The following is a 26,782-nucleotide window of genomic DNA, read 5'->3' as shown; positions in this document are numbered from 1 at the left end:
GATCCAAACTTCACCTCTTCTCCCAGAATAGAAGTGAAGAGGAAATATAAGAATGAGAATCTGTGTGTGGAAAGATGCTTTAAGCTTTTAAAAGAATTTACCAGTATGTATGTGCTTTTACAATGCACTGAAGATGTTTAGAATCAATGGTCATATCATATATACACCTAGGCACAATGACATCCATGTGATATCAAAGTTAGTCAATGAGACCATCTCAATTAAGAAGCAACATTTATTACCCATTTTCTCTACTGTTGCATTCACTGTACTGCAGAATGAACACTCAGAGTGGAAACCTATCCCTTTTGCTTGGCTCCAAATGACTTGCTCACTGATTTAAGCTTGAAGCACGGTGCCAAGTAGTGTCAGATATCAGAGTTTTCAAACGCACCTCATACTTCCAGAAGAAGCAGAAAGATCATGGCTAGAAATTGTCTGATCTTCGGCAAACTATTCTATATCACTCAGTCAGACAATCCAGCAAAAATCTCCAGCCCCAGCCTAGACTGTGCATTAGGCCATGATGACATGGTAGCCAATAACATGAAAACAGAAGAATTTGCAGCACAGCTAGAATTTCCATGCAGCTATCTCTTAACATTTCTGGCAAAAAGGAAAATTACCCGCCTAGGACACAACAGACATTTCAGTGGCCAGAATGTTCAGAGAACCAAAAGCATACCATGAGCCCACATAACATGCATTTCTAGCAAGAGCAGTAGATCCTAAGGTGTATGGTAGTCAGGCATCTTTGTCTGAAGATTTTTCTGCAATCCTGTAAATCTGTTGCAGTAACGACTCCATCAATTATATTAGCAAAAGGTAAAATACTTGTTTTCACAAGAATGTATCAAAACAGACTGTGAAACCACCTGAACTTACTTAGGATGCCTCAGCTACCACCCTCTTCTAAACATTCACTATTAGTGCTATACAAGCAGAAAAAGAAAGAACACATTAATAAGTAGTCATGCAAAAGAAGAAGTGATCATCAATCTTCACAGAAAAAAGATAGGCATTGAAAAGGCAGGTAAACTCTCTCCAGATATTGACGGGGTTCTTGCCTATATAGGCATGTCATATATTGACCAAATAATGGAGTCAAGAGGAATTGCTTTTTGTCCTTGACAATCAGATTTTGAAAACATAATTGTGGTTCACTGAATAATTTCAGACCTCTCCATAGTCAGATAGTTATAATATCATTGTTTTTCATACAATGCTACAGGCCCTAAGGAATACTTAACTATTTTCAAAATATCTTTCTTACCAGACTAAGTTTAAAGCAGATGAAAGTGCAGTGATAGAAAATGCTGTTTTTCCATTTTGAAAGTAACTGCTTGCACTGAACTGCCTTAGCAGGCCAAATCAGAGGCCTAACTCCCTTCCTTGCTCATTTCAGAAAATCCAGACCTGGAAAATTCCTGAAGAGAGGCAGCAAGCATGAGATTTGTTTCCGAGAGCAGAAATTTGAGTCAGAGCTGTAACAACTGTTCAACCACAGCAGCTCAAGATCATCTGAGCAGCAGTTCTAGTTTCATTCTCCTTCCGAAGTACTGCCTTATTTGGTCCAGCAGCACAGGAGAGGAAACCATTAACTCACCAGCAGCAGTTTGAAATCTACACAGGACAGGGCAACCACTGCTGTCCTTTGGGAAGTTACTTAATGGTCAAAACATCTATTGTATGCTCCTCTCTATGCACCAGATGCTGATGTTACAAGTGTTTGGTTGCTGGAAGAGAGACATGAGAAGACAAGCTCCCTGTCCCTCAGCAGGAACAGGTCCTACAGTCAATAAAGCTATGTAAAGGCTTTAGATCAATCAAATAATCTTTAGAACAATGCTTTGAGGCTGAGAGATCATTTATCAAGGGGAATAAAATCTATTCCTACCTTGCTCTGGCAATGAAGTTCTGAAAATCTTTAGGATCCACGCCTTCCTCCTCTTCCTGTTTTTTTGGTTGTTTCTGAACCATCAGTTCTGTTTCCTGTTAAGAAGCAGTATCAGTAAGTGTCTCTATGTTCCATGGCATAGCTACAGCTCCCAGAATACAAAAACCAATTCCATAGGATCTAAGAAAAAAAGAACATTGCTATATGCAACACCATGAATAAATATGGAGACCCCCAGGGATAGCAACCTGAGCATACACTAAAGTCCATTCCTCCACCTGACACAATTAATTTGCTGAGAAAAGGTCAAGTCTTCATAAATGTGTGCTATTCCTTCAACTACACCCTTTGCTAGAACATCAGGAAGTATGGAAGAGAAAAAAAAAATTAAAGTCATTCTTTATAGATGTGAGGTCCCCTCCCCACTTTCCCCTGTCAAGCAGCAAATTGCTGAGGGCTTATACACATAACAAAACCCCATTGATTTAGCAAAGACTAAGAAAGTAAAACAGTACAGCATATGGCAAATGTGCTTATACACTGAAATATACTGGAATAAATGGTAAACCTTTGTGGGTGAAAATGGGAGCAAGTTTTCAGATACAAAGAGTCCATTTAACACCAGCAGAACTGGTTGGCATTACACATTGGATTGATATAAATATATCTGTTAATTAGAAAAACCTTCAGACCTGTCTGAAATACCAGTACCAGCTTAAAAACTTTATCTGACCAGACTTGACCTCCACTTCATTTCTTCCTGCTCTTACCCTAAGCATTCCCAGGAAAAAAGGGTCAGATAAATCTTTTAAAACATAATTCAAGACAGGGAAGAAAAAGCCAGTTTGGGACATCTTTACCCTTTACTACTTAAGTAAATGTCTGGATAATATGTGATCTGTTTTACTTAATTTAGTGGAGCTGTAGTCCTCTGTCATTATAGATGATACACAATGGCAAGTAGGAGTCTCTATTAAATCTGAAGTTACAAGTCAATGAAAGAAGTCTGTACATTGGAATCAGAAATCAAAAAACCTCACACCCTTGACAGCTTCTGAAGGGCTTAAACACATACACCCTGAAACCTAAAGTGATATGTTCTCACTTGTTTTAACTGAGAAAACATGTTTATGCACTGACTTATTACCAGTTACACAGCTTAAATTTGTGAATTTACTCAAGAGTTCGCAGAACAACCTAATGTTTGAATACAATTTGACTGGAAATTATATCCAAAGCAGCTGTATTCTTCACTCACCACAGAGCCACCCAAGTGTTTTGTGGTTCCTCCTAACAGAGTACTTCAGTGAGCATTAGGCATACAAGGCACTCCCTGGAACAGATCTGGTTCAATACCAACCTTAATTAGACAGATCAAGTTACCAAATGTCAGTTCTGACAAGGCAACAGAAGTGAACATCCTCTCATAACAAGTAGAAGCTTGGAGGCCTCTGTGCAGCAGCCTCTGAAAGCTGAATTTCAATTACCCCTGTTCTAACACTGAAGAAATGCTAGGGGGCAAAGCAAAGGGGAAGCTGTCCTTGCAGGACAAAGATTAGGTTGCAACCACTATGCTAAGAACAACACCACCTACATTTAAAGATGTGATAATTATTTAAATTGGGACCCACAACTCCTTTACACTGAGCAAGCAGAGTACATTACTATAGAAATGTAGCTTTCCCTCAGTATACCGATAGTAAAATACTTGTTTCATGCTGTTCTGTTTAAAAAATTATATATTTAAAGAAGCCCCAGAAAAAAAGACGTGGGAAGAGGCATTACAAAGCATAAGAATCAAAGACAAGGCAAAGAAAAAACACACTGCCAGTTAAATTCCACTTCATTTCAGCACTTCTTTTTATGCACATAATTACTGGCCTGCACATATTATGTAATAATATTGTTGTCTATCTGACAATTTCAACAAAGTGCCATTGTTGGATGCACAGCTGCAAGCAGACCACGTAAGTAACAGAAGAGTGCCTTTGAAACAGCCTGCATGAAACACTTTGTAAGAAGAAAACAGAAACCAAAAAAAATAATTTAAAAAAGAGTAAGTCACCTTGTTATAGCAGATTATGAACTCGCCCAGCTGGCGAGCCAGGATGCGACGCCGATCAGTCAGTCCTACGTGACGGCTGGGGAGCAGCAGCCTCAGAGATGGACGGAGGTTGCTGGCAGCTCGCTTCAGAAAGCGGATGATGAGGTCCTGCAAGCAAGAGATGGAGTTAACAACGTGCTATCTGCAAGGTGTGGGGAGAAGAGAATAGAGATACTACAGCAGCTAAGGACTGGCAGGAACTAAACACATTGTCCTGAGAAAATGAGCTGAAACTGGCAGGCAAAAGCATTCTGTAGTATGCACTTTTAATACAGCCCTAAAAATCCAAAGTGGGGGAGAAAAAAAATGGTCTATCTTGCCTGAAGTGTGTTAGAATTTTGAACACTTAGGAAGTGTTTGTCTCAAAAGAATGGCAGATAAAGGAAAAATAACCAGCCAGTAAAATGCAGTGACACACCTATAAAGTCCAGTATCTTAGGAGAATGTTTCCAAAAACCCACCAGCAACGTGTTAAAGGCAGCCTGTGGAAAAGTGCACTGACATAAAACTCTCTCAGCAGTACCACAGGAAAGGGGATCTTGGTCAGATATCTCCACTACAGTGGGTAGCCCCATTTCATCATTTTTCATCTATATACTATTGCCACATCCTCTCCACAGCAATAGATGTCTACATCTACAGCCATGTAATACAGTCCCTCACCATATCTATTTGACCTCTGGTAGGGGAAACATATGGCAAGGCAGATCCTAAGGCAAGATGCATCCTGTGGGTGTTCTGAACCCCTTCTGTTTCGCTTCTGGATTTATTTTTGCTTAGGAGCTCTGCTAACGCATAAATGACCAGCCTCACAGCCAAACTATTGGATTTCACAGCTCGCCTCTCACTGCCATTACTCCAGGCTGGTTTGATCTGTTATTTTAAACATTATTCTTTACCAGTACAGCAGACAAAGTGACTCAAAAAGCCCGTTTTAATTTCCACTTGGAAAGAGCAGAGGTAACATTTTCCACTGAGTTGAATGATTATTCTTGACACAGAGTTTTATCTCTGAACTACATTGGCCGTTTCCCTGCAACACACACTCAGTGAGAATATATGCAGAAAGCTCAAGAGCCTACTGTACAAAGCTCTTTTAGGAAGGTTTGTGAAAGGATATGGGATTGCTACGCATTTTAAAATGCATACATATCAAACACAGGACTTCAAAATACTGCCTAGAAAAGTCCATCACTTTTACTTTCTGTTCTCAGTGGCTTTTGCTTTAATTTCTTCTATCTAGAATGCAAGCAAGATTAATAAACACAGATGTCTGCATATATTACAACAATACGTAAGAGAAAAAGCTTAACTGGGTACCTGTTCTATTTGAGTAGATGAATGCTTTCCTTAACACAGCACAAACCAGATCCTGACTAAGTACTCTTAATGAATCTTCTAGAGAAGAATTCAAGGGCAGGTAAGCTCAGAAATCAGTGAAGGGAAAACCAACATGAGATCCAAACAGCCTGAATGTCAACAGAGTCCAATCATTAAGAGCTGTCAATCATTGCTCTGAGGCCAGTTAGCAGTCCTACCTCATCGGTATATTAAAAATAGAGCACTGGCAACTAGACAAAGATGAACAACCATCATCTCAGTTGGACTTCTGTACTTGCAAGGATGGGAACTACCTTTAAAACTCTCAACGTAGATTCCAACTTGGTTTCTCAGTCTGGTCAACACAAAGTTTCTTACCATTTGCTCATCCTCTTTGGCAGCCCAGGCAGGATTCTGGATCTGTTCACCAGCCTCCTTCATCAGTCGGAGCTGAACATGCCATAGATAGGCAGAGAAAGCTGTACGAGCTTGTACTTTGCTATGGACAAAAAGAATCAGTTATCTTCAGAACAGGAACGGGAAGAGTTAGGCACAGTCAGGCACAGTTTATGAACCAAAAGTATAGTCAGCAAAGACCTTCTAAGTGCACTAATGCTGAAGCTCAAAGAAAGGAGGACCCCTTCACCCCAGCAGCATTTTCAAGCAGCCTTTCAGTTCACCAAGACAGGGTGGTAGGTATTGCAGAAGGTACAAAAGACAGACACTACTCTAGGATAAATTCTAAAAATTGAATGTTCTTCCTGCCTTTTACACCCTTGGTTACCCTCCTCTAAAAGCCAGTAACATGGACATCAGCAAAACTATTTTGAAAACAAATTCAAGGCTCTACTGGGCCTCTGTTTTCACAAACATTTTGAACACCACAACAACAGACCATAAAATAAACAAAGGGCTTGGTACTGGTGCCAGAGTTGTAACAAAGGCCCTGTAATTCCCTTTGGAAATGAAAGATTTAAATCTGTGAAAGTGAGTTCTTCCCCTGCTAGCTCAGGGATACAAGCCAAATTTCATTGAGCAAGGCACCACTGAGGAATGAAGGAACATCAGCAAAATCTGCTGTGCAGCTGGCTGAACATGTTGGGAAGCTGTAAGCATGAACTGAGGAGAGGACTGGGAGGGACACATAGCTTCTCATTCCCTCACAATAGTAGCCACTTTAGCATATGCATCTGTTGTGAGGGAAACTGCTGAAAGCTCTGCCTAATTCTGCTCATTGTCCTCTTGGTCTAAACCTTGTCCTCAAACATTCTGCTCTCCCAGCCTCTGCTCTTCCTCATAGTTTTCCCCACAGATGTTAGAAGCTTTTCATAAGGATATAGCAGGAGATTGGCTTTAGCGTTAGCAACAGATTTCCCTTTCTATCACAGGAAGTGTCCTAATATGCTCTGTAGAATTTTAGTTTCATCTTAAACAAGCTAGAGTTTTGAACCCATTACTTTTCTGAAATATTATTCCAGAACTTACTGTTCTAATAAACAGAAACTGCCTCTTACTACCCAGCCCAGCATAACTTACGAGCATCTTATAATTGTTTTTTCTTTCTCTAACATTGTCCTATATTTTACACATAATCTGATTGGTCTCCCACCTTGAATGTCTTTGTTAACAGTTACATCCTTTCATAGTTTTCATTTTAGTAGTGGGAACTACCCACATCTAACATTGTCTTCTAACAAAGCACCCACAATGGTGACATGATGAGACCAGCAGCTCACCTCCACCTGTGTTCCACTCACAATTTGCCTTCCATGAATATGGGTGATACAATATTCCACATGAAGTCTCAGAAGCATACCAAGTGATAAACCCTGGAACACATTTGGTGTTTTCATGCATGCATGAGCTAGGACTTCACAAACTTCCTCTGATCAACCAGCATACAAGATATTTTTCCTTATAATTAATTTCCAGTTCATGAACACCCAGCTGACAGAACTTCTGGTGTGAATTATTAGTTCTTACAAGCATCCCGTTGCACTTCGCACTACTGAATTTCATCCTAGTTATATTATTTATATTCTCAAGGTCATCCAGTTTCTCTTATGTACTCCACTACACTTTTTTCTCATGGTAATAACTCCCAAATATTTTCCATCAGCAAATTTCATTAGCACATTTGTACATTTTTTAGGTGTCACTCTTGAATTGATTATATAATCAGCCTCAGATCAATTCCTGAGGAACCTCACCATATTTTTGTACTTGCATTATGCTTCTTATGAATATTCTCAGGTACTCATATATGATCCTTATGACTCCAGGTACATGAGTCCCTGAAATATTATTAAAAGCTCTGCCCAGCAATTAAGTCTTTCTGGTTTACAGGTTTGAAAATTTCAGGAACATTATGTTAGTGTTACACAGAAATCATACCATAGCAACACTTACAGAGATCAATGCATCCATTTAGGTAAGAATTGAAGTTAAAATAAAATACATTGGAAGTATCCATGTATCAGCTTAATCATCACGTTTTGATGCTTCTGGAAGGTCACACAGGGCCAAAGAGGGGCTAAGCCAATAACAAGTGCACAAGAGTCTCCAGCCAACATCCTCTTTTAATAGCTATACTGCAGCAACTAAAACATGATGAAAATACCTGGTACAATTTCTGTCTTCCAGGAACTTCAGTGAACTCCAGAATGCACAGCAGGCCTTGTAGCACCTCTGAGCTCTGTATGCTACTAGTCGCTCTATCTACCTTTTCTTTCTACACATGTGGAACGCTGGGAGGACTCTGAATCCATGCTGAGAACTGATACTCTCTACATCAGGCCACCCCATATCAGAAAAGGCTCTCACCTCAGCTTTCTGGACCTGTCAGGTTTGGTGTAGGTACAACTCAAACATTTCATGACCAGTTCAAGATTTGTGCTAGATAAGGAGTCCCATTGTCAACATCAGCACAATAATACAGGTCTTGGCCTGCACCTGATACTTCTGTGACTAAAAACTAAAGAAGGTTTTTGTTTAACACTGCCTCTCCTTTGGTGTGGGGGATATTGAAATCTGAGGCCTTAAATGCAGGAAAAAATAACTTCCTTTTCATTTTACTTCCTTGGGAATGGCACAGCTGGGGGAACAAGTTTCTTTTGACTATCATTTCTTTACCAGTAACACCCAATGTGTGGAAGGCAGATATTTCCTCATCAGGCTGACTAAAGGAGAGAAAAGTCCTACAACTTACAAAAACTGACTACAAGGGCCTGGTTTCTCTTGGATGAAAATTTTATTACTCCAGCTCCTCTGCCTGTTTAGCCCATAAGAAAAGCTTACATCAAAGACATCAGATAAGGCCAAGCCCAGCACAATCTCAGAACAAGAGGTCACCACAAGCCTTATACCATTCTGTGGGGAATCCCAACAGTGCTGGGTGCTGAGCAAGATTCTGCCAGGAACATCAGACAGAGCTTATGTTCTTGGCAGGAGTTAGTTCTATATATACGTATATGTAGACAAAGCACTGCTATGTTTATCCTCAAAAGAGGTTTTAGAATCTTCCCTGTCACAGCAGCAAATGTCCTTGCCGCAATTAGACATTAGAACAATCCCCAAAGCCATTGAATAATCCATAGTTTCTCCCAGAAACTAAACTAAGAAAGCAACAACAATAAACATATTCTCTACCTTTAGACATTTTTCACAGAAAACATAGTGCTGCTTCTTGTCAAGATGTAAAGTCTTTGTACAGACATATACGATCATCTTTTGTTTTTGTACTTTCTGTCCATCTGCAATTAGACAGTTTTGCTACCCACATTCAAGGGGAGGATCATATTTCAAAACATCTGGTTAAGATCTTGCTTGCCATTTTTCTATAGAATCTTCTCCAGCACATATTTTTTTTCCAAGAGTCATGCATCAGAACATACTCTATTCCACACTGTCCTACTCAATAACATGCAACAAGATGTTTCAGTAATTTCACACTCACTAATTACTTCCTAATCTTGCTCTCAGAAGGCAATGACCTTGAGCAAAGATTACTACCAGAGGTAAAAATTCTGTCATCAAAAATAAGAGTGCAAAATGAGCAAACTAATTTTATTGGAGAGATGGCACTGAGATATTCCAATCCAACCCTTCCTGGATAATTTAACCTATGTTTATAACCACTTCTTGGCAAATGCAAAGAATGGGAAGAAAAAATTTAGAATTCAGTAGCACATATCCCACATTAAGGCAAAGAGGCATTTTAGAAGCCTGAACTGACAAACAGCTTACATCATCAGATTAAAGGACTGCAATGGAAACTATAGGGTCATGCTTTACACTGATCCAACAGGTCAGGCATTCAGGTAAACTGTAAGACTTTGTAATGGTCTCCCTTTTCTGCCAACAAGATGTCAAGGCAGCCAACAGTTAGACAAAAATCCAGACCCCTTTTCTAGGGTCTTTTTATCCCTTCACATTTATAACGTGCATCCTCCATATTTTAGCTTGCATTAGCTTAAAGTCAAAACTGGAGGCAATATACAGAAAACTCTCACCTCAAGTTTCCTTGATTTTGAAGAATCTGAAGCAAGTTCAACTGAGGCTTTGAGTCTGGTTTTTGCAGAAACAGCTTCTCTCCATCTCCAGTTTTCTTTTTGTTATGGTTTTTTGGTAACCTCTCCTTACAAGTAGTTTTCACTGAGTCAGAGGGCTTTGGCTTGTTTTTCACCTTGGTGTCCGAAAGAGAGCAAACATTTCTATCTACCCCTTCACCTCCATCCATCGCCTCTTCCTCCTCACCTTCCGTGTCTGACTTGAGGGAAAACTTTGTTGGTTCTGGTGCGCCTGTAGTAGAGAAATCACTTATACTGGTTACAAAAGAAAGAAAGTAAAGAGGACTAACCTACTGCTTATACCCTTTGGTTTACCCGTAAACTCTTTTCTGTTAGAAGGACAGAACAACGCAATTTCAGAACAACATCTTAAGTATGACTACTCTATATTATTTTGTCTTTCTGCTTGTGCATTAAACAGTTGAGAAGCCCGTTTTCCCAATATTACAGAATACAGAAGAATACCAAGACTTTGTTTTAACCTTACAAATGAAAAAAGAAAGCCCATACAAAATCAAAGAGGCAAAGACATTTTCCTATATTTTTATCCTGATTCTTACATACGTACTGACATATCTACACCCATACCTGATATATATACACAAATTTTTGTATGTTGTGTGTCAAATAAAACAAAGCCACAAAATCTAAACTTCCACATGTACCAGTAAAGATAATATACCTTAACATAGCAGCAAAAGTTATCTTATAATATCCAACCTTTCCTATAGCAGTCAGTATCACATAGCTATTAGAAAGAGTTTAGCTAAAAGCAGGAACAGTCACTTGTGGGGATCATTCACTTCTGTACCCCTGTAAATTTTTCCAACACCAGCTTGGATAATCATTCCTCTTCCCAACAGCTTAAGTGTCACAGCTGTCTAGGAGAACCAATCTGAAAGGTCCCATCTTTCTCTAAAAAGCTGAAGAATTACAAAGGCACACATACTGTCAAATTCTTCACCCAAAATGCAACAACAAGCTCATCTCCAAGTAAGCACTGATTACCTTTAATCATATACATGGGGGTGTAAAAAGGTGGGACTGAAATTCAAGGCACTAAACAAACAAGAAGCTCAGAATTAGAATGAAGTGAAAACTATTAACATTTGAAACTGAACAACCCCATTCACACACATTTCAAATGAAAAAGGCCTTTGCTTGCTTTCTTTTTACCAGCTGCTCATTTAAAACTCAAACCATGCATACCTGATGCTCTTGTCTGTGCTGCTCCAAGCTTGCCATGACACCGCCACCGTTTCCGTAACTCCAGTGAAACGAGCTTCCTCTCATACAAAAGAGCATGGGAGCCCACAGCTTCCATCCTCACATCGGGCCTTCCATGGAGACCTACTCTGGGAAGCATAGTGCAGAGACATCCCTCACTCTCCCTTTGTCTTTCTCCCCCTAATAATACAGGGGACATAGTAGATCAAGCTTTTTCAAGAAACATTCTTGCTGATACACAGAAGAAATATTTACTATCAGTCTAATTCTGCTCTTCTTAAGCCTGTAAATGTTTGAAGTGACTCTTGCATGTACTTCACAGAACATCACCTCTCAAAGCCCCAGGACACACTCACCTAGTGTTATGCTTTCATGACTGAGCAGCATCTGCTCATCATGCAACAGCTCAGGGCACAATTAACAGAGGAAACTGCAAGAGTACAAAACAATGAAGGGGAATGCAAAGAGAGCACATTGACATGAATCCAGCTGTCTGAACTATTTATGTAGACAGCTTGTTCTTCACTGATCAGAAATAAATTTTAACATAATAAAAGTGGAAAATGCCAAAAGTTCTACTTAAGTCAAGGGACAAGGAGCCCCGTCAGATTCCAGAAGGGAAACATACAAAAGTAATAATTTTCTGCCAGAGCACAAAGATCCAGGAAAGTACTCCCTATGACGTATGTGGAATAAGCACAGAAAATGCTTATTGTTTCATTTCTCTTTTTAGCTCTAACAAAGTAAATATAAGAGTATATGAAGTCCAAAACCCTTGTGAATCAAAAAATCTTTTGAGAAAGCTCAATGGTCAGGCTTATCAATATGGTAGGAATACCAAAGTGAGAAGTGTATGAGGAGAAATTTTAATATCCAATGAAAACATGAGCTCTCCACATGTGGGTATATTCTTTTCTCACCATATTTATGTTTCTAAAATTATTTAAATGGATTTCAGGTAGAAAATCACAACTTGGAAGATGAAGCCAAAGAAATCTAAATTTAAAATAAATCCTTCAGAGCACAAATTTTTTAATTAGAAGCTATTTACCGTGATCTCCCAGTGACAAATTCTCTTTTTATCTTGCTCCTACAAAGAGAAAAAGGTCAAAAATTACTCTCCATACTGGATCAGCCTTGATTAAAATGCTCCCTAGACTTTCACATGTACAATGGAAAGACCATATTTACAGAATTACTTGTGAGTTCTATCTTAAGGGCTCCAAAAGAGGAGCCCTGAGCAGCTGTACTACAATTGATGCTTGCATTTGTCTGGCTTAAGCTGGAGAAGGCATAATTTAGAACTACTCTTCAGACACATCCCTGAATGTACACAGAAAAAAATTTGTACAGCACTGATGCAGGAAGAGTGTCTGTAAATATTGTCTCCTTTCTCAGTCACCTTGTCTTTACTTGGTAATTACTTCATAGTCGATCTCAAATTTGCACAAAAATTGTTGAGAAGGAAGGGTATTAAACATGCAGTGAAAGACACTGCAGACAACGCTCAGTGGAAGCTCAGCCAGTGGAATGAACTGTCCCAAACTCCCAACCACAACCCAGAAAAAGAATCATCAAATCATGATTGCACAGGTCAAGACATAGGGATACTAAAATGCTGGAGAAGTCAATTTCAGAGCTTACTGTACATGAAGACAAGCTTTAATGTGATTTGAAATTTGAAAAAGGTAAGCCAGGACCACCTATAATCCCTTCATAGAGAAACCCAAGAGCTTGAAGTTTTTTCATGCCTATAATAATATCAATACTCCAATGATTCCCGTGCCTTTTGAGTATTGTCCTTTTTTCCCTTGGTTTCAGAAGAGTAACACACAAATATATGGCCAACAGTCATTGGCACACTAGAGAAGAGATGCACAATTATCACCACTCCTATAAATCCCAGACTTGTGTTTATAACAATGGATAAGTGAGGAATAAATCCTTTTTGTACTGTCTGTGCCCTTTACCTCTCTCCCAAACAGAGAAGCTTTCTACCTGTCCTTAAACAGATGTGTAGCCAGCATGTAGTTCATTGATGTCTTGTGCTCTAGAAAAGATCTAGGAAAAAAAAAAAAAATAAACAGCATTATCAAGACAGAGCTCAACTCCATGAAAGGTAGCACAATGCAGAAATAAACTCTAAAAAAACATCCCAGAAGTGGATTCAGACAACATGCTGTACACCACAATAGAAAAGACAAAAGGAAGAGAGCCATCATTTCTCAGCTGAAGTTTCTGGTGATGCAAGAGACAGAGAAAACATTACAGACTGGAAAAATACGTGTAGAAAACTGTAACATAGTATAGCTTTCAGAATGAGTGAGTCCTATATGGTGTTTATGGCCTAATGACAAGGGTACACAATATGCAGCTTGAGGATCTAAAAGTAGATAGTAAAAATTGGAGAGGAAGACACTGTTAATCTAACAGAAAAGCAAAACCAGAAATTATACCCAACAGCTTTCCATGCAAAGCAGCAGCTGATAAAAACAAGGGATCAGAAAAAAGAATATTCAACACCAAAAAAAACTTTGCCAAAACTTTCAATATATCTTTTTAAATGCCACGATAGATGATCTACACATATCTAACACAGAATATCCCTCAATAGGGAGCAGCAGTGCTATCCTATCAGATTTTTATTCTTACCCATAAAGGTCCCATGTTAACGGGGTAGGGAATATACGGATGAAGCCACCTCTCCGTTCATTTTCCTCTCTAACTTGCCGAAGAACTTTGAGCTGATTAAAAGGAAAAACAGAATAGCCAGCAAAATAGATAACGATGAAAAATAAACCTTCCAAAATTCTCTGAATTTCAGAAAACAAGACTATTCAGTCCTGCAAATGGACTGGGTAGATAATGACATCCTTAAGGAATTTTGTCTTGCATTTAAATTCTGAAGGAGTCTATCACTGCTTCAAGCACATCTTTGCTTGGCACGATTGAGGGCAATACCAGCAGTAAAATTCAAATTCTGTTTCAAAAATTATACTCCTTCTGTCATATATTTTCATTTACACGCACTTGCTATTTGCTGAGCAAATAACCCCACATACTGCATGAAAGCCAAGGTAAATAAAAGCTACTGAATAGCCTCCTTACCTCCTCCATGGAGAGGCCTAGCACAGAGCTGCTGTGCCTTCCTGTTGCCTTTTCCCTGCCTAATGGCATCGAGCTTTTAACTTCAGCATCAGTGGCAGACAGAGAACGGGCATGCTGTAGAGACAGTGTGAGTCCAGATTTTTTTTTTTCCCCCTCTCAGTTATCATATTAAAAAAAAATTACATTCAAATTCCAGCACCCCAGCAGGATCTACACTCCAGAGCACTACAGCCAGAATTCAATTCCACATCCCAGCTGTTGAAGAGTCCACAGCCCAGATGTCACTAAGTGCAAGTACTCAGATTCTTAGATTTTCACACAGGAGGTACAATTCAGGCATCACTGCCAGTATTTACACCCCTGGCCCCTTCTGGAAAACCAACAGGCATACCAAAAGCAGCAAAGTCAGAATGTCATACAGGAAAATCCTCACCCAAGAGGCACTAGAGTCAGCATTCACAGCACCGAAATACATTTGGATTCACACATCAATGGTATCAGAACCATGATTCTCTGTTCTAACTGTGCTGCTACACTGGAACAACAGAACTGTAACTCCCTGATGAGATAAATGTTGCAGGGAAAAGTTCACCACCTGTTATTCTTTTGCTACTATACTGCTGAATGTCAACTTGCTACTTCTCACACTTCACAGACACATCCTGCACATGTACACAGATACGTCATGCAAATTTGCATAAACATACTATTTTTTTTTAATATGCAATAATTTCCATGCAGTGTCACTAAGCTTATTTTTAACCTGATGGGCAGTCCTGGCCAATTCTAACAGAAGGACAGTAATTCAAAATGTCTTCAAATCATCAAGATTATAAAATTTTTAAATCCAACCAAGACAGAAATCTTTGAACTTGTTCTCAAGTACATATAAGATGGTCTTAGGCTCAGTTTAGATAAACTACCTCTGCAAAAACAGCACTAAAAGAGTCTGAGAAGGTCTCAAGCATTTTTACTGAATTCCAAGTTTTTTTTAGCTCTATACTGAACAAAAAATGCACAGAGAGCCTTAATCTAGAAAGAAGATAAAAACATGGCAGAAACCTTAAGGTGGATAAATCCAGGGGAATATCCCATACTGTTCAGATACAAAAAAAAATTCCATGGCAAGATCAGGATGCATCTTTATTTGTAAAGACTATGGGAATTGAATTCCATTCTCTCCGTTTCATTAGAAATGGCAAGCAGCTATTCAGAATCTGTAGATGAAGCAACAGCAAAAGCAACAGGCATTGCACTAGAATAGGTTATACTGCAGTGATTGGCACAGAAAAATCCAAAGATAAAACAGACATAGCAGGTACCAGCTGTAACATTTTGTTAGGCCTAACTATAACAGATTCAAAAGAGAAGAGAAAACAAGACAATCTGGATGAGAAGGCAGGAGACACAAACATCTGCAGAAGAAATAAAAATGCCAGCAATAAAACAGGTTTGTTTGATGCTGTAGATAGCACTAAGGACTTTTAGTCCTCCTTTCTAATATTTCTTCCATTTCTAATCCACAGCCTAAAAATGTTGCTTAACTTTCTCTAAAATCTGATAGGTAACCTTCTCTTAAAAACCACTTCCCATTTCCTGGCACTACCATAACAATCTATCATCATGTGAGAACTGCTGTTCCAAGAGAATATTACAGGAAATTCTTCAATCTATTAAATTATATGCTTTACTAAGGAAACACTTCAATGAAGTAATTTCCATTATCCCACTACAACAGAGATTATTTCATTAAATACAAACAGTAAATGTATGTCAACACATTCACAGCTCTGACTCCTCCCTGAGAACAAAACTACATGGCTGTCAAAATTCTAGAAAAAGTTCTTTTCTGGACTTCCTGCACAGTTTTTTCCATGTTTCACTATAGAATATCCTCTGGCTGTAACACAGAAACATCTCCAACTTCAAAGATCTTGTTTCCTCTTTGACCCAGCTTATCTATAAAACTATAGATAAATCCAACCACTCTGGTATACCTCCAAATTCTGCAAGTATCCTTGCTTCCCAAATCATGATTCTAATTTAATAAGCACTGACAGCAGTTGGCACAAAGATCCTTCCTATTCTCTACAAAACCTTGTAATTCAGTAATACTCCTTCCTCTGAGCCTCAGCTAAACATACTCAGAATGACAAAGAGCAGTGAATAGACTGAATTAGGTTCTCAAGATGACTTCATCTACCCTCTCTTCCTGATGGGTAACCCCATTAAAAAAAAAAAAAAAAGATAATAACCCCCACTACATTTGTGCAGGAAGCCCAACAGCAAAATAATGCCTAACATGTCCCCATATGGGCAGGTGCTTAGAATTGTGAATTCATTATCAATTTCTTGCAAGAAGGGTGACAAATATAACATTTAGAAAGGTAGATGGTCTCACTTAGTCTAACAACAGTCCCATATTTTTCTATTAACTTTCAGAAATCCTTTTTGCATCTCTTTTGACCCAGTTCACTCAAATTTTTGCAGTGTCCTTCAGAGGGTTGTCTCACAGAAAATGATTACTTCTCTTGTACGGCCACCTGAATTTTGTCTGCATAGATTCTCCTGTGCTTACCTTATCGTTCAGACCTGTAGCCCTAAAAACGTAGGGGGATTTGATCCAGCTGACCTTGACTCCTAGCAAGCTTCACCTACTTTTTTTTTTAAGCTGCCAGAAGTGATGTAATATTTTTTCAACATTTGCTTTTCCCACATGAAAACATGCTAGTGCCATCTCCTCTTCTTATGATGACTTCCCTCTCACCCCCCCACCCTTGCCCTAGGCTACTCTAACTGAAAAATATATTTAGGGACTAATTATGCCAAAACCATTGTAACGTTTGAAACTGTAGCCCTTACACAGGTGATGGAGCTGAAGGGTACTTACTGATCTGCTGTTTGCTCTTTGTGACTGTACAGACACAGGACGCTGCAAGAGACACACAAAGAGAATAACAATCTTGTTTTCTCCAAGACACTATGATCTCTGCCCAAGTTGTTGAGGACTCGCAAGTACCCTAAACAAAACAGTATAAGCAAAGGGTGGTGAGGCACTGGAACAAGTTGGTCTGAGATACTGTGGATGCCCCAACCCTGGAACTGTTCAAAGACAGCTGGATGGGGCTTGGAACAACCTGGTCTAGTGGAAGGCATCCCTGTCCATTGCAGTGGAGTTGGAATTTGATAATCTTTAAGGTACTTTCCAATCCAAACCATTCTATGATTCTATGATAACTGAAGACCAGAGATAAAGCTAACCACTTATATCTTCCTCATATCCTGCACAAATGTATCTTGTCCCCATTCCAAACACAGCACTCATTCTAACCTCAGGTGTGCTCAACTGTGCAGAATGCATCTGGACATATGGTTTTCAAAAGCACACTGAAACCAACTGTAATGAGCAAAATTCATATTTTTGTAAAATAAGAGTCACCCATATAAAAATATTTAATAGCTATGCATCAAGGATAAACAGATGCTGTCAAGTAACACTGCTCATAGAACAGAGGGGGAAAAAACTAAAAATCACATAATTTTGCAAGTAATTTTATTTCAATATCTCAACAGTATTCCAGTTCTTGTGAAGGAAAAAAAAATATACTATTTGGCATTCTACAAAAGGTGTAGATACATCAGAAAGTCAAGAAGTACCCTTGACACTTACCTGGTATCAGGCCTACAAGTAAAACCAGTTTAAGGACAGGTATAGATTCAAAAGAAAACACTAATCAGAGATTAGATTTCTCTTGTCTTCAGTGGTATTCAGGCTGTCTTCCTCTTCTCCAACACCCAAGAGAAGCAAATACTGTAAGGAAGGATTCTCTGGAGACCTGTCATTTCTAGCTGTACTACAGACAAGTTCCTCTCTACAGCTGGTCTACTCAAAACAGATCAAGGTCCCTCCATTGCTTATGATTAATTAAAAGAGATCCAACCCAAATCAACAAGAAGTTACAAAGGAAGCAGCAAAATCGTTCAGTTCCCTAGAGGAAGAAGCACTCAAAGAGTCAAACCAAAGAAATTGCACAGGAAACTTGCAATCCAGTCTGGTGAAAATCGGAAAAGAGCATAACTATCTCAAGACAATTATTCAAGAGAACGCTCAAGAGCACTGGTACCAACAGTTCTTTTCCAAGCAGTAACTTCTGCAATGATTAAAAACAGCCTATGTGAATGATCAAAACTTAAGACATCTGGAAGAAGATAGGGGAAAACAAAAGAGATTACATATACCCTTCGCAACAGAGAATTGGAACAGGTATCAAAAATCTGAGATAAAATGTATTCAGCAAAGAACAAGCTAAAACATTCTGAGACCATGGAAGATCTAAACACCTATTTAGCTATGGGATTTCCACTTAGATACTTAAGAAAAAAATGCTGTAAAACTTTATCACTACATTACAAACCTGTTCCTGTTAAACATAGGTTAGTTAGAGGAACCACCCTAATCCATCTCATAATCAATGTACTGTCATACAAATCTTTGCAACTTTCAACTGGCCAGCTTTACATCTCATTGTGGGCATATATTAAGCAAAACAAAGTTGAAAGCCTCCTTAAAATTCAATGCTTTACAACAGCATAATTTTCTGAGACTGTCTTGTAGAATTTTGTCAAATCATCAGAATCCGATCACATTACTGTAAGAAAGAAGGGCAATTTCTTTTGACTGGTTCCTAATTTATCTCACGTATCTTTTTTTCTGCTACAAAGAGCACCTATACAGTCAGAGGGAAATGTATTTAAAGCATTATTACATTTGTCTTAGAAGTTGCAGACTCAGACATGCATCCTAAAGATACTCAAATCTCATCTTACCAGCTATTCACCTCTCTCACAGAGACTAAAGACTCTTGAGTTTTACAAGAAACAAAATACTGCAATTTCTGAGTTTTCCCTATACCAAAATGAACAGTGTCTTGGTACACTGTCACTGAACAAAAATGACTTGTCATTTCCTAACTGAACTTGAGCTACACAGCCATGTTGCATGTCCATCACAGCACCATCAGCTGCAGAGGTGTCAGAGAACACCATCTGCCTATTTGCCTGAGAAAGGAGTTGAAAGTCCAAGTGACATAACAGATCTCCCTGCCTTTTGTGAATGCTCCATTTCCACAGATATTTATGGAATCCACTTTACAGACAAAAAGAGATAGAGAACAACTGTCCTTCAACATTACAGAGCTGAGAAAGCACTACCTCAACAGAAAAGGCAAGGGGGAGTCACAGCAAGACACATGAGGCCTCAGTCCAGTGATCCACGGGAAAGAAGGTCAGATTCCCAAAGAGAATGGGAAAGAAGCCTTAAGCTTCAAATGCAAGATGATGTTCACCTAGGAGAAGGTCTTGAAGACATTCATAAAGCTCCAGGGTTCTGGAAGCTTGTTGTCTACAACAAAATCCAAGTGGTTGAACAGCTCAGACCTCACGTGTATCCCCTGAGTCTCTGAGAACCACAGAACGGTTTGGTTTGGAAAGACCTTAAATATTATCTAGAGCCAACTCACCTGCCATGGGGAGGGGAAGCTTCCACTAGACCAAGGTGCTCAAAGCCCCATTCAGCCTAGTCTTAAACACCTCCAGGGATACAGAATCCACAAATTCTTTGGGCAACATGTTTCAGTGCCTCACCACCCCCACAGCTAAAAATTTCATCTTCCATAGTTATACTAGAAATCCAGATAATCTCACTCACTGCCTCTCTCACCCAAGTCAGATTCAGTGAGAATTACTTCCTCCTCAGCCAGGGCTTGCAAAAGTCACTTACCTGCAGCTTCTGGTATGGATTTCTTCTGACGGATTCAGACGTATGATAAATGTTCCGGCTTGACCGCTGGCCAGGATCCTGGCATACAAAGCCTAAGGGCACCAAGAGCCACATGAGAACTTTAAGACAAACAAGCCCTGAAAGATGAATCTAGAATTTCTGTTCACAATCTCGGTCTATACATGACCTCCTTGCCCCTGCCCAAGGACCAATAAGGATACTTTTCTTTTTTTATATACCTTGTTTTGTTTAATCTTAACTGCAGTTGCATCACATTTTGTGAACAAAAACTTGCTTCAAGACCAAGTACTTAAATCAATAAATGGGTTACTGAAAGCAGCACAGAGATAGACTTCGTTTTTTAAACAGCTGAGCAGTGTATCTGATGACAACTCTACTTCTTCCACTAGTGGAGCAAATTGCATCAAGCAACTAAATTGAGATGCAAGGGACACTGTGCTCTAGACAATACTCCAATTCTAGTAACCCAACCAAAACCCACACATTCAACCTAAAAAATGCACAAATACTAACTCTGAAAGTTAAAGAGACGGCAGTGTCTTCAAATACTAAATTAGGGACTCTTAAAACCACCTCAGCATCACAAACAGACAATTATTCTCAAGTTGAAATGTCCATATATCACTTCTCAGTGCAAAATACAGCTGCTCTCCTTAACTAGAGTTCACATCTATTATGTTCATCTAGTAACATGCAGCTCATAAACCTACCTTTTACTGGTTTTAAATGAGGGAAAGATTGAAGACATTTTTGTTTCACTCACCTACAAGAGTGAACATATCTGAGAGCATGCTAGCTTTGACCTTCAGGTCCAAAGGAGCATCGCTGTCCCCACATGTAACAGAGGATAATATGAATTATTTTTCTAGCATTAAATGAGAGGAATGTATCAGTATTCAGTATATCTCCCAATATAGTTTCCTTGCCTTCTTAAAACAGACAAAAACTAGAAGAAAAATAGGTGATTTTCACATACATAGGTAAAATCAGAGAGCAATGGCTTAATCTGTTTATCATTTTTCCACAGCTTTTGGTGTCCTAATGCGACACACAGTTTTGTTTAAACTCTCCTTAAGGCTAGAAACAATTTATTTGGATGCATGTATGTTACATTTCATGAACTAGATAAAGGTTACTGTCATAGAATTCTTAAAAAACACACTTAACTATGCCTCTTCCACATAAAATCATAGCTGAGAGACATACCAAAATAAATCCTCAATTTCCATTAAAGCATGAGGGTCAGCATAAGAGCCAAGTCAACACTCACTCTTTAGAATTTATGTGATTAGAGTACCAAACTGAACCCAAGAACTCCTCTACATACTCAAGTAAAGTGTAACTGATTGAACTCTGCTTGGACTCCAAAATCTTTATGCTTCTGTCAGCCAAGAAGATTGAAATCCAACACAATAGTCTGACAGAGCTCCAGAATTTATCTATAATGAGAGATTATGAAGCATTAGCAGTGACGACAGAAGAGAAATAATTAAAGAGTAAATAGAATCCCAACTGGGCTCTTTTAAAACAAATTGCTGCAGTAAGTTTGGTTATCCAAAGGAAAAAAGCAGATGAGGATCCTCTCTGCCCATCAGCTGTGGAACAAAATCTGCAGGCATCATGAAATCATGCCTTCCTAGGACCACAAGTTTCAAGGACAACTGTCTCTAGCAACAGTCCCTGCCTCACATTAAATTGGGAATCACTTACCAGGCCAATGATGGGGACAGGTTCACTTCCAACAGCCAGGGTTTCAGAGCGTCATCAATAAGGACATCAAAACCATACAACTCTGAAAACACAGCAGACACTAAATTCACCTTACTGCACTTTTAAGCATTCATGTAAGGTCCAACAGTAGTTTCTACCAAGTAATTTCTATCTCAGTTATATATGTTAAATCCAGTAAACTCTCTAGGGATGAACAAATAACACTCCTCAAGTGGCAATTTTCACTTCCTCAGAATTACACTTAAATATATTCTGCCTGTGGGGGAAAGAGTGGAAAGAAAAATATTAGGAAAGTATGATGTAGAAAAATTAAGAACACTTTACTGCCCACAGGCTGTATTTCACACAGAACTCTTCTACTTCCTTTCACATAGAACTGACACAAGCATAGCAGGTTCAATCTACTTCTTCCACTAGATCCTGGAAACAACAAAACTTCATTCTCCTTTCCACTTTTTAATCCCTTTATTCACTGCTCCAGTCAGCTAGAGAAAAATCTTGCTCCTTTCAAGTATCAGCTTCTTTTCAATTACTCCTGTAAGTTTTCTGCAATATCCCCATGGGGTTACAACAGATTTCTCCTCGGCAATTCCATCTACATGGACAACCTCCCATAACTTTTTAGCTTATTGATAGCTTGCCACTTTGCAGCAAACCACAATAGAAATTTTTTTTCCCTTAGCTTCTAAAACAGTTAATAACATATTACATCTGCTAGACACGTTCAGCTCGATACAGGTCAGATTGAAGCCAGTTTCCCATTCCAAATCTGATTTTACTATTTCACTCTCTATACATGTTTTCTCTAGTTTGGAAAGAGCTTCAAGAAGGCTGCTAGACAAAGATGAGTGTAAATCAAAAGTTTCTATTAATGTAATTCCTTCTCCCAGCATTAAGAAATAGACTTCATAATCATCAGGGCAACTTAAGCAATTTTTTTTTTTTAAACACAACAAAACAAGGTATTGGCAGAGAAGGATTTTCATGAAATTAACCAGTTCCCTAGTGCCTTAAATAAAAGCAGGAGAACTTCTTTGCCATGGTTCTTTCCTTGAATTGTGGTCCTGGCCTTTTGTCGCCTGCCTGACATTGATGCTGGCTCTGGAGAGCTGAACTGCTTGACAAGATCTTCCCATGCAGACAGCTGTGCAAAAGCTCATGCAGCTTATAATGGGAAGTTAATGAGCTGGGGTCATGGGGGGGGAGGCTTGGAAGGGGGGAAATGGCAGAAAAGTGAGCATTGCCTGCTCAGTCTTCTAGAGTCTGTAGCCAGACACTGAATGGGAAACAAAACAGCAGAGAGTTAAAGAGCTGGCTCACTCCAAAGAAATGAGGCTGAATCTACATTTTGCTCTCTTGCTCCCCAGACAGGAATGGCTGCAGTAGAGAGAAAAGGAGAAGGTGGGGATTTTAAGTGTAAATAGCAAAGCATTTTGACCAGAGAAACTCCTGATGACTTTAATACATTATTTCAAAATAGTCTCCGGTTTGGTGAAAAGCCATGACTATTAACAGCACAGAAAACTCGACAGCTCGTGCCCAAGGCAGAGAAGCAATGAGTGGGCCTGCAGCAGCTGCTGGTCTGCAGCCTCCCAGTCCCAGTCAGGAAGAAGTGCATTTTGTTTTGACTAGCTCCTGTTTCTTTTGCTGCTGGCCATTCCCTTCCTTGGCCCCTCAGAGGCCCTTTCCTAGTGTTTTGGCTCCTCTGACTTTGCCCTCCTCTCCCACACAATTCTCTTGCAAATTGCTGGCTCTTTAAAGCTCCATCTTTCCCACCCAGTTAGTCATTCTGTCCACTTTTTCAAATACACATGGGAAACCTTTCAACCTCAGCTAGCTCTAACCATTCTGCTGGAGCTTCACATTCCTTTCCCTTGTGTCTGCCTTATTTATTAGGCCAGTAAGTTCTTCAGGGTATCCCTATTGATTCAATTCCACTGTTAAACACAGATTCTAAAGGCACTTGCAATGACTTAGGAAGTCTCCACTGTTGCTCCATAATGCCCCTACTTTCACATATTCTGAGACATATCAACAAGCCTTAAGACAGATGTCTCTGCTACCTCAGGGTATGAGAAGCTACATAATATCCATAGTCTGGCAATTAAATCAAGCCTCACAGATTCCAAGCAGGGCTTAGCACAAAGATCTGCTCAACAGTCAGAAGTTTACCCAGAAATGTCTTGCTGGCTCTCTTACACATTTGGAAAATGTACTTCCTAGATAAAACAGTAGTCACAGTACCCCTTCCACTGTGAAACTCCATTACCACTTGAGAAAATAAATACACAGGCAGGACAAAGACTGGATTCACATGAGCATAGGATAATCAAAAGTATATCCTCTGCAATTACCAATTTCAGCAAGGCTGCCATTTCCCTCAGCAGAGAGAGTAAAGAGAACGACAAAAAGAGCAAAACATGCCTCACACTGCAGCAATGGTAGGTTCACCACAAGCCACCTAAATGCCACTATTGTTACTGAGGGAAGAAACTAAGGTACCAGGTTCCCACAGTGCATTCTCTTGCTACTAGAATCCACAAAAGCGTGTTTCACCCATACAGTTTGCTAAAGTCTGGAATTATATCAGGAGTTACCAACTGTTTCCAAGACTCAGCAGGAACAGTCTCTCAGCCTCTTCCCTCCTCTAATCCCCATAGAGAAGTCACTGCTGACCGAACTTCCCACTCCCAAAATAAGGCCTAGCTTTAGAGTGAAGTCTAACAGCAACAGTTCAGCCAGAGATTTTTTTGTCAATGGCATTACCTAACACCAAGACAAAGGCTAGAGAGATAGTCTCAGGCTTTTTGGTTCTGGTAAACTCCCATGTATTCCACATTTATCTTGCAATCCTCTCCAAGACTGCACTGGCACTCTCTGTGACAAATAATTTGTTATTCTCTGCAAGTACAGAAACTAAGTCACAAGCAACAGGACAGCAGCATAAACAAATTTTTCATGATTTTGCAGAGCATGAATAAGCTCAGTTCCTAAAGGGTTGCTGTAAATCTGGTCTTTCTTTGCAGCTTGTCCCCTGGAGAGAAAAAAAGGCTTTACTGCAAAGTACATACTCTACAATTAAATGGAGACAACCTAAAGTTACGAAGGGACACAAACAGTGGGGGAAGAAATTGCACAGCACGTAACTCTTTTTTGATATTGCAATAAAAACCCATTTCCTTGTTTTATGTAGAGACTATTTACAGGCATACTGCAAAAAGTTTTGCCACTGAAATTCAAGTCTTCCATTTTGCCTTCCTATTCTTTCTGTTCTTATATTAATGTTTAATTCCCTTTTTAAGAGACCTTTATTTTAACAGAGAAAGGTTTTATCTCTATGTTATTACAGAAAAGGACACAACAAGAGGGGACAAGTAGCTTCACGGCTAACATCAAAGAACAGGAGTCTTGGAGCAAATTGGGCTCCTTTATAATCCTAATCTTACTGAGTAAATAATTTATCACTCACAAGGTATAAACTTGATCAATCCAGTGGGTGATATCAGAGTGAGCAAAGAGGTCAATATCCCAGTAACCATTTTAGGACATCACTTAACTTCCCTTCCAACACAGAGGAACATAAGAGTAGATATGTTTCTACTTGGTCCTCAACAAACTCAAGTGCCCAAATTAGCAAAATATAATACTAGGTAGACCAAAATAAAAGCCATCTGACTCTACAGATGGAAGTGAAGGATAAAGAGAGTATGTTTCCCAACCTCATTAGCCCAAGTTCTTACACTCCAAGAACCTTAGTCTCAAGAAAGCCATGAGACAGGAATAACCTGGTATTCCTCACTTTCACGTCATCTATCTGGTAAGGACCCTAATGCCACCACAGGAACCAGTGGCAGTAGAAGACAGAATGAGAAGCCAGGATTAATTCTGACTTTGGTAACACAAGTCCATTGATGAAAAATTGACAGTGCTGGTCATTCCCTAGGTCTCCCAAAACCAGCCATAAAAGCTTTTTAGGTGTGCTCCAGCCTTCTGAGGAAAAAAACTGGTGCTACCAAGCTAAGAACAACTTCCTAAAGAAACAAAGTTTCTGCAGCAAGAGGAATTTTGAATCTTTCAACCAAGCTCTGGGTACTAAATCATCAGTATCAGATGGGTACCTTTTAGAGCTATGAAGGGACAAGTAAGAAAAACAGTGCAGGGATAGCCCCCCTGTTCCTATAGAAGTTAAGACTAGAAGACCTATCCCTTGAACTCATTTTACCCTTCACACTCAACTGACAGTTTAGTCAAATCTGAAGATACATTTACATTTCAAAATCTACCTTGCCAATCATATCATCAAAACACCTGTCTTGAAAGGTACAGGTCTCCTGAACCTGCTTGTAGCCAGAGGAGTCTATGGTCAACCTTTTTCAGACTCCAATGGCATCTTTACATACTGGCTTCAAAGCAAAGACTGATGTTAAGGCAATAAAAATAGAATGGATCAAGCTTTGTAAGGAAAAGGTAATGGCAGGAAATCCCCATTAGCTTTTCTGTAACATGTCACATAAGAAACTAGAAAAACATAGGAAATATGTATGGTATATGTATGGTTGACTTAAGCCACTAAGCATGGACTCACCTCACATCAAGTAAGTGTGTACAGAAATTCCTTAAGAATCTCAAGTTTTTAGTGCCCTAGAAAACTCATAATGGAGCAGGTCAGCACTGTTCAAAACTACAAAAGGCTTCTCCTAAATAGGCTAATTGCCACTACTAAGAAATCTTAATGTTCATGAAGAACAGCAACACAGGCAGTTGAAAAACTGGTGATTCAGCACAAATGAAGACCTTTTAAAGCATCTACCTCCAGATCAGCACCACTTAAGTCATACAATAGTTTATTGTTTGCTTTTTTTCTCAATATAGATGTGATTATAAGCAAAAGCCTGACCAGTTCAGCCTTAAGACACAGAAGCAGCTAAATAATAAACTCATTGCTTTGGTGGGATCAATATGCCCATTACCCTATCCTGGCCAGCCTGCCTTCCTGATTGCAGACAAGCTCAAGAGTGTCACAGCTG

General features: G+C 39.3%; 1 protein-coding gene across 11 annotated transcripts in view; it reads right to left on the bottom strand.

Annotated features, from left to right (window-relative positions):
• Positions 1-26,782, bottom strand: part of TTLL5 (tubulin tyrosine ligase like 5) — a 122,440-nt gene that overhangs the window by 68,289 nt on the left and 27,369 nt on the right. For all 11 annotated transcript variants that reach the window (XR_012056423.1, XR_012056425.1, XR_012056424.1 and 8 more), the window contains exons 13-25: positions 21,735-21,816; positions 20,788-20,849; positions 20,004-20,095; positions 17,115-17,156; positions 14,225-14,338; positions 13,769-13,860; positions 13,115-13,177; positions 12,168-12,206; positions 11,099-11,244; positions 9,833-10,121; positions 5,700-5,820; positions 3,963-4,109; positions 1,898-1,992 (exon numbers count right to left, since the gene is read on the bottom strand). Coding sequence is in view for 8 of the 11 variants with exons in the window: in XM_030274714.4 (XP_030130574.4) it covers positions 1,898-1,992; positions 3,963-4,109; positions 5,700-5,820; positions 9,833-10,121; positions 11,099-11,244; positions 12,168-12,206; positions 13,115-13,177; positions 13,769-13,860; positions 14,225-14,338; positions 17,115-17,156; positions 20,004-20,095; positions 20,788-20,849; positions 21,735-21,816 (1,384 nt within the window). In the remaining 3 variants the exon portion in view is untranslated. The remainder of the gene's footprint in view (positions 1-1,897; positions 1,993-3,962; positions 4,110-5,699; positions 5,821-9,832; positions 10,122-11,098; positions 11,245-12,167; positions 12,207-13,114; positions 13,178-13,768; positions 13,861-14,224; positions 14,339-17,114; positions 17,157-20,003; positions 20,096-20,787; positions 20,850-21,734; positions 21,817-26,782) is intronic.

Source organism: Taeniopygia guttata, chromosome 5 (assembly GCF_048771995.1).
Source record: "Taeniopygia guttata chromosome 5, bTaeGut7.mat, whole genome shotgun sequence".
Classification (NCBI taxonomy): domain Eukaryota; kingdom Metazoa; phylum Chordata; class Aves; order Passeriformes; family Estrildidae; genus Taeniopygia; species Taeniopygia guttata.
The sequence above is the reverse complement of the archived record's forward strand: the minus strand, read 5'-3'. Positions and strand labels throughout refer to the sequence as shown.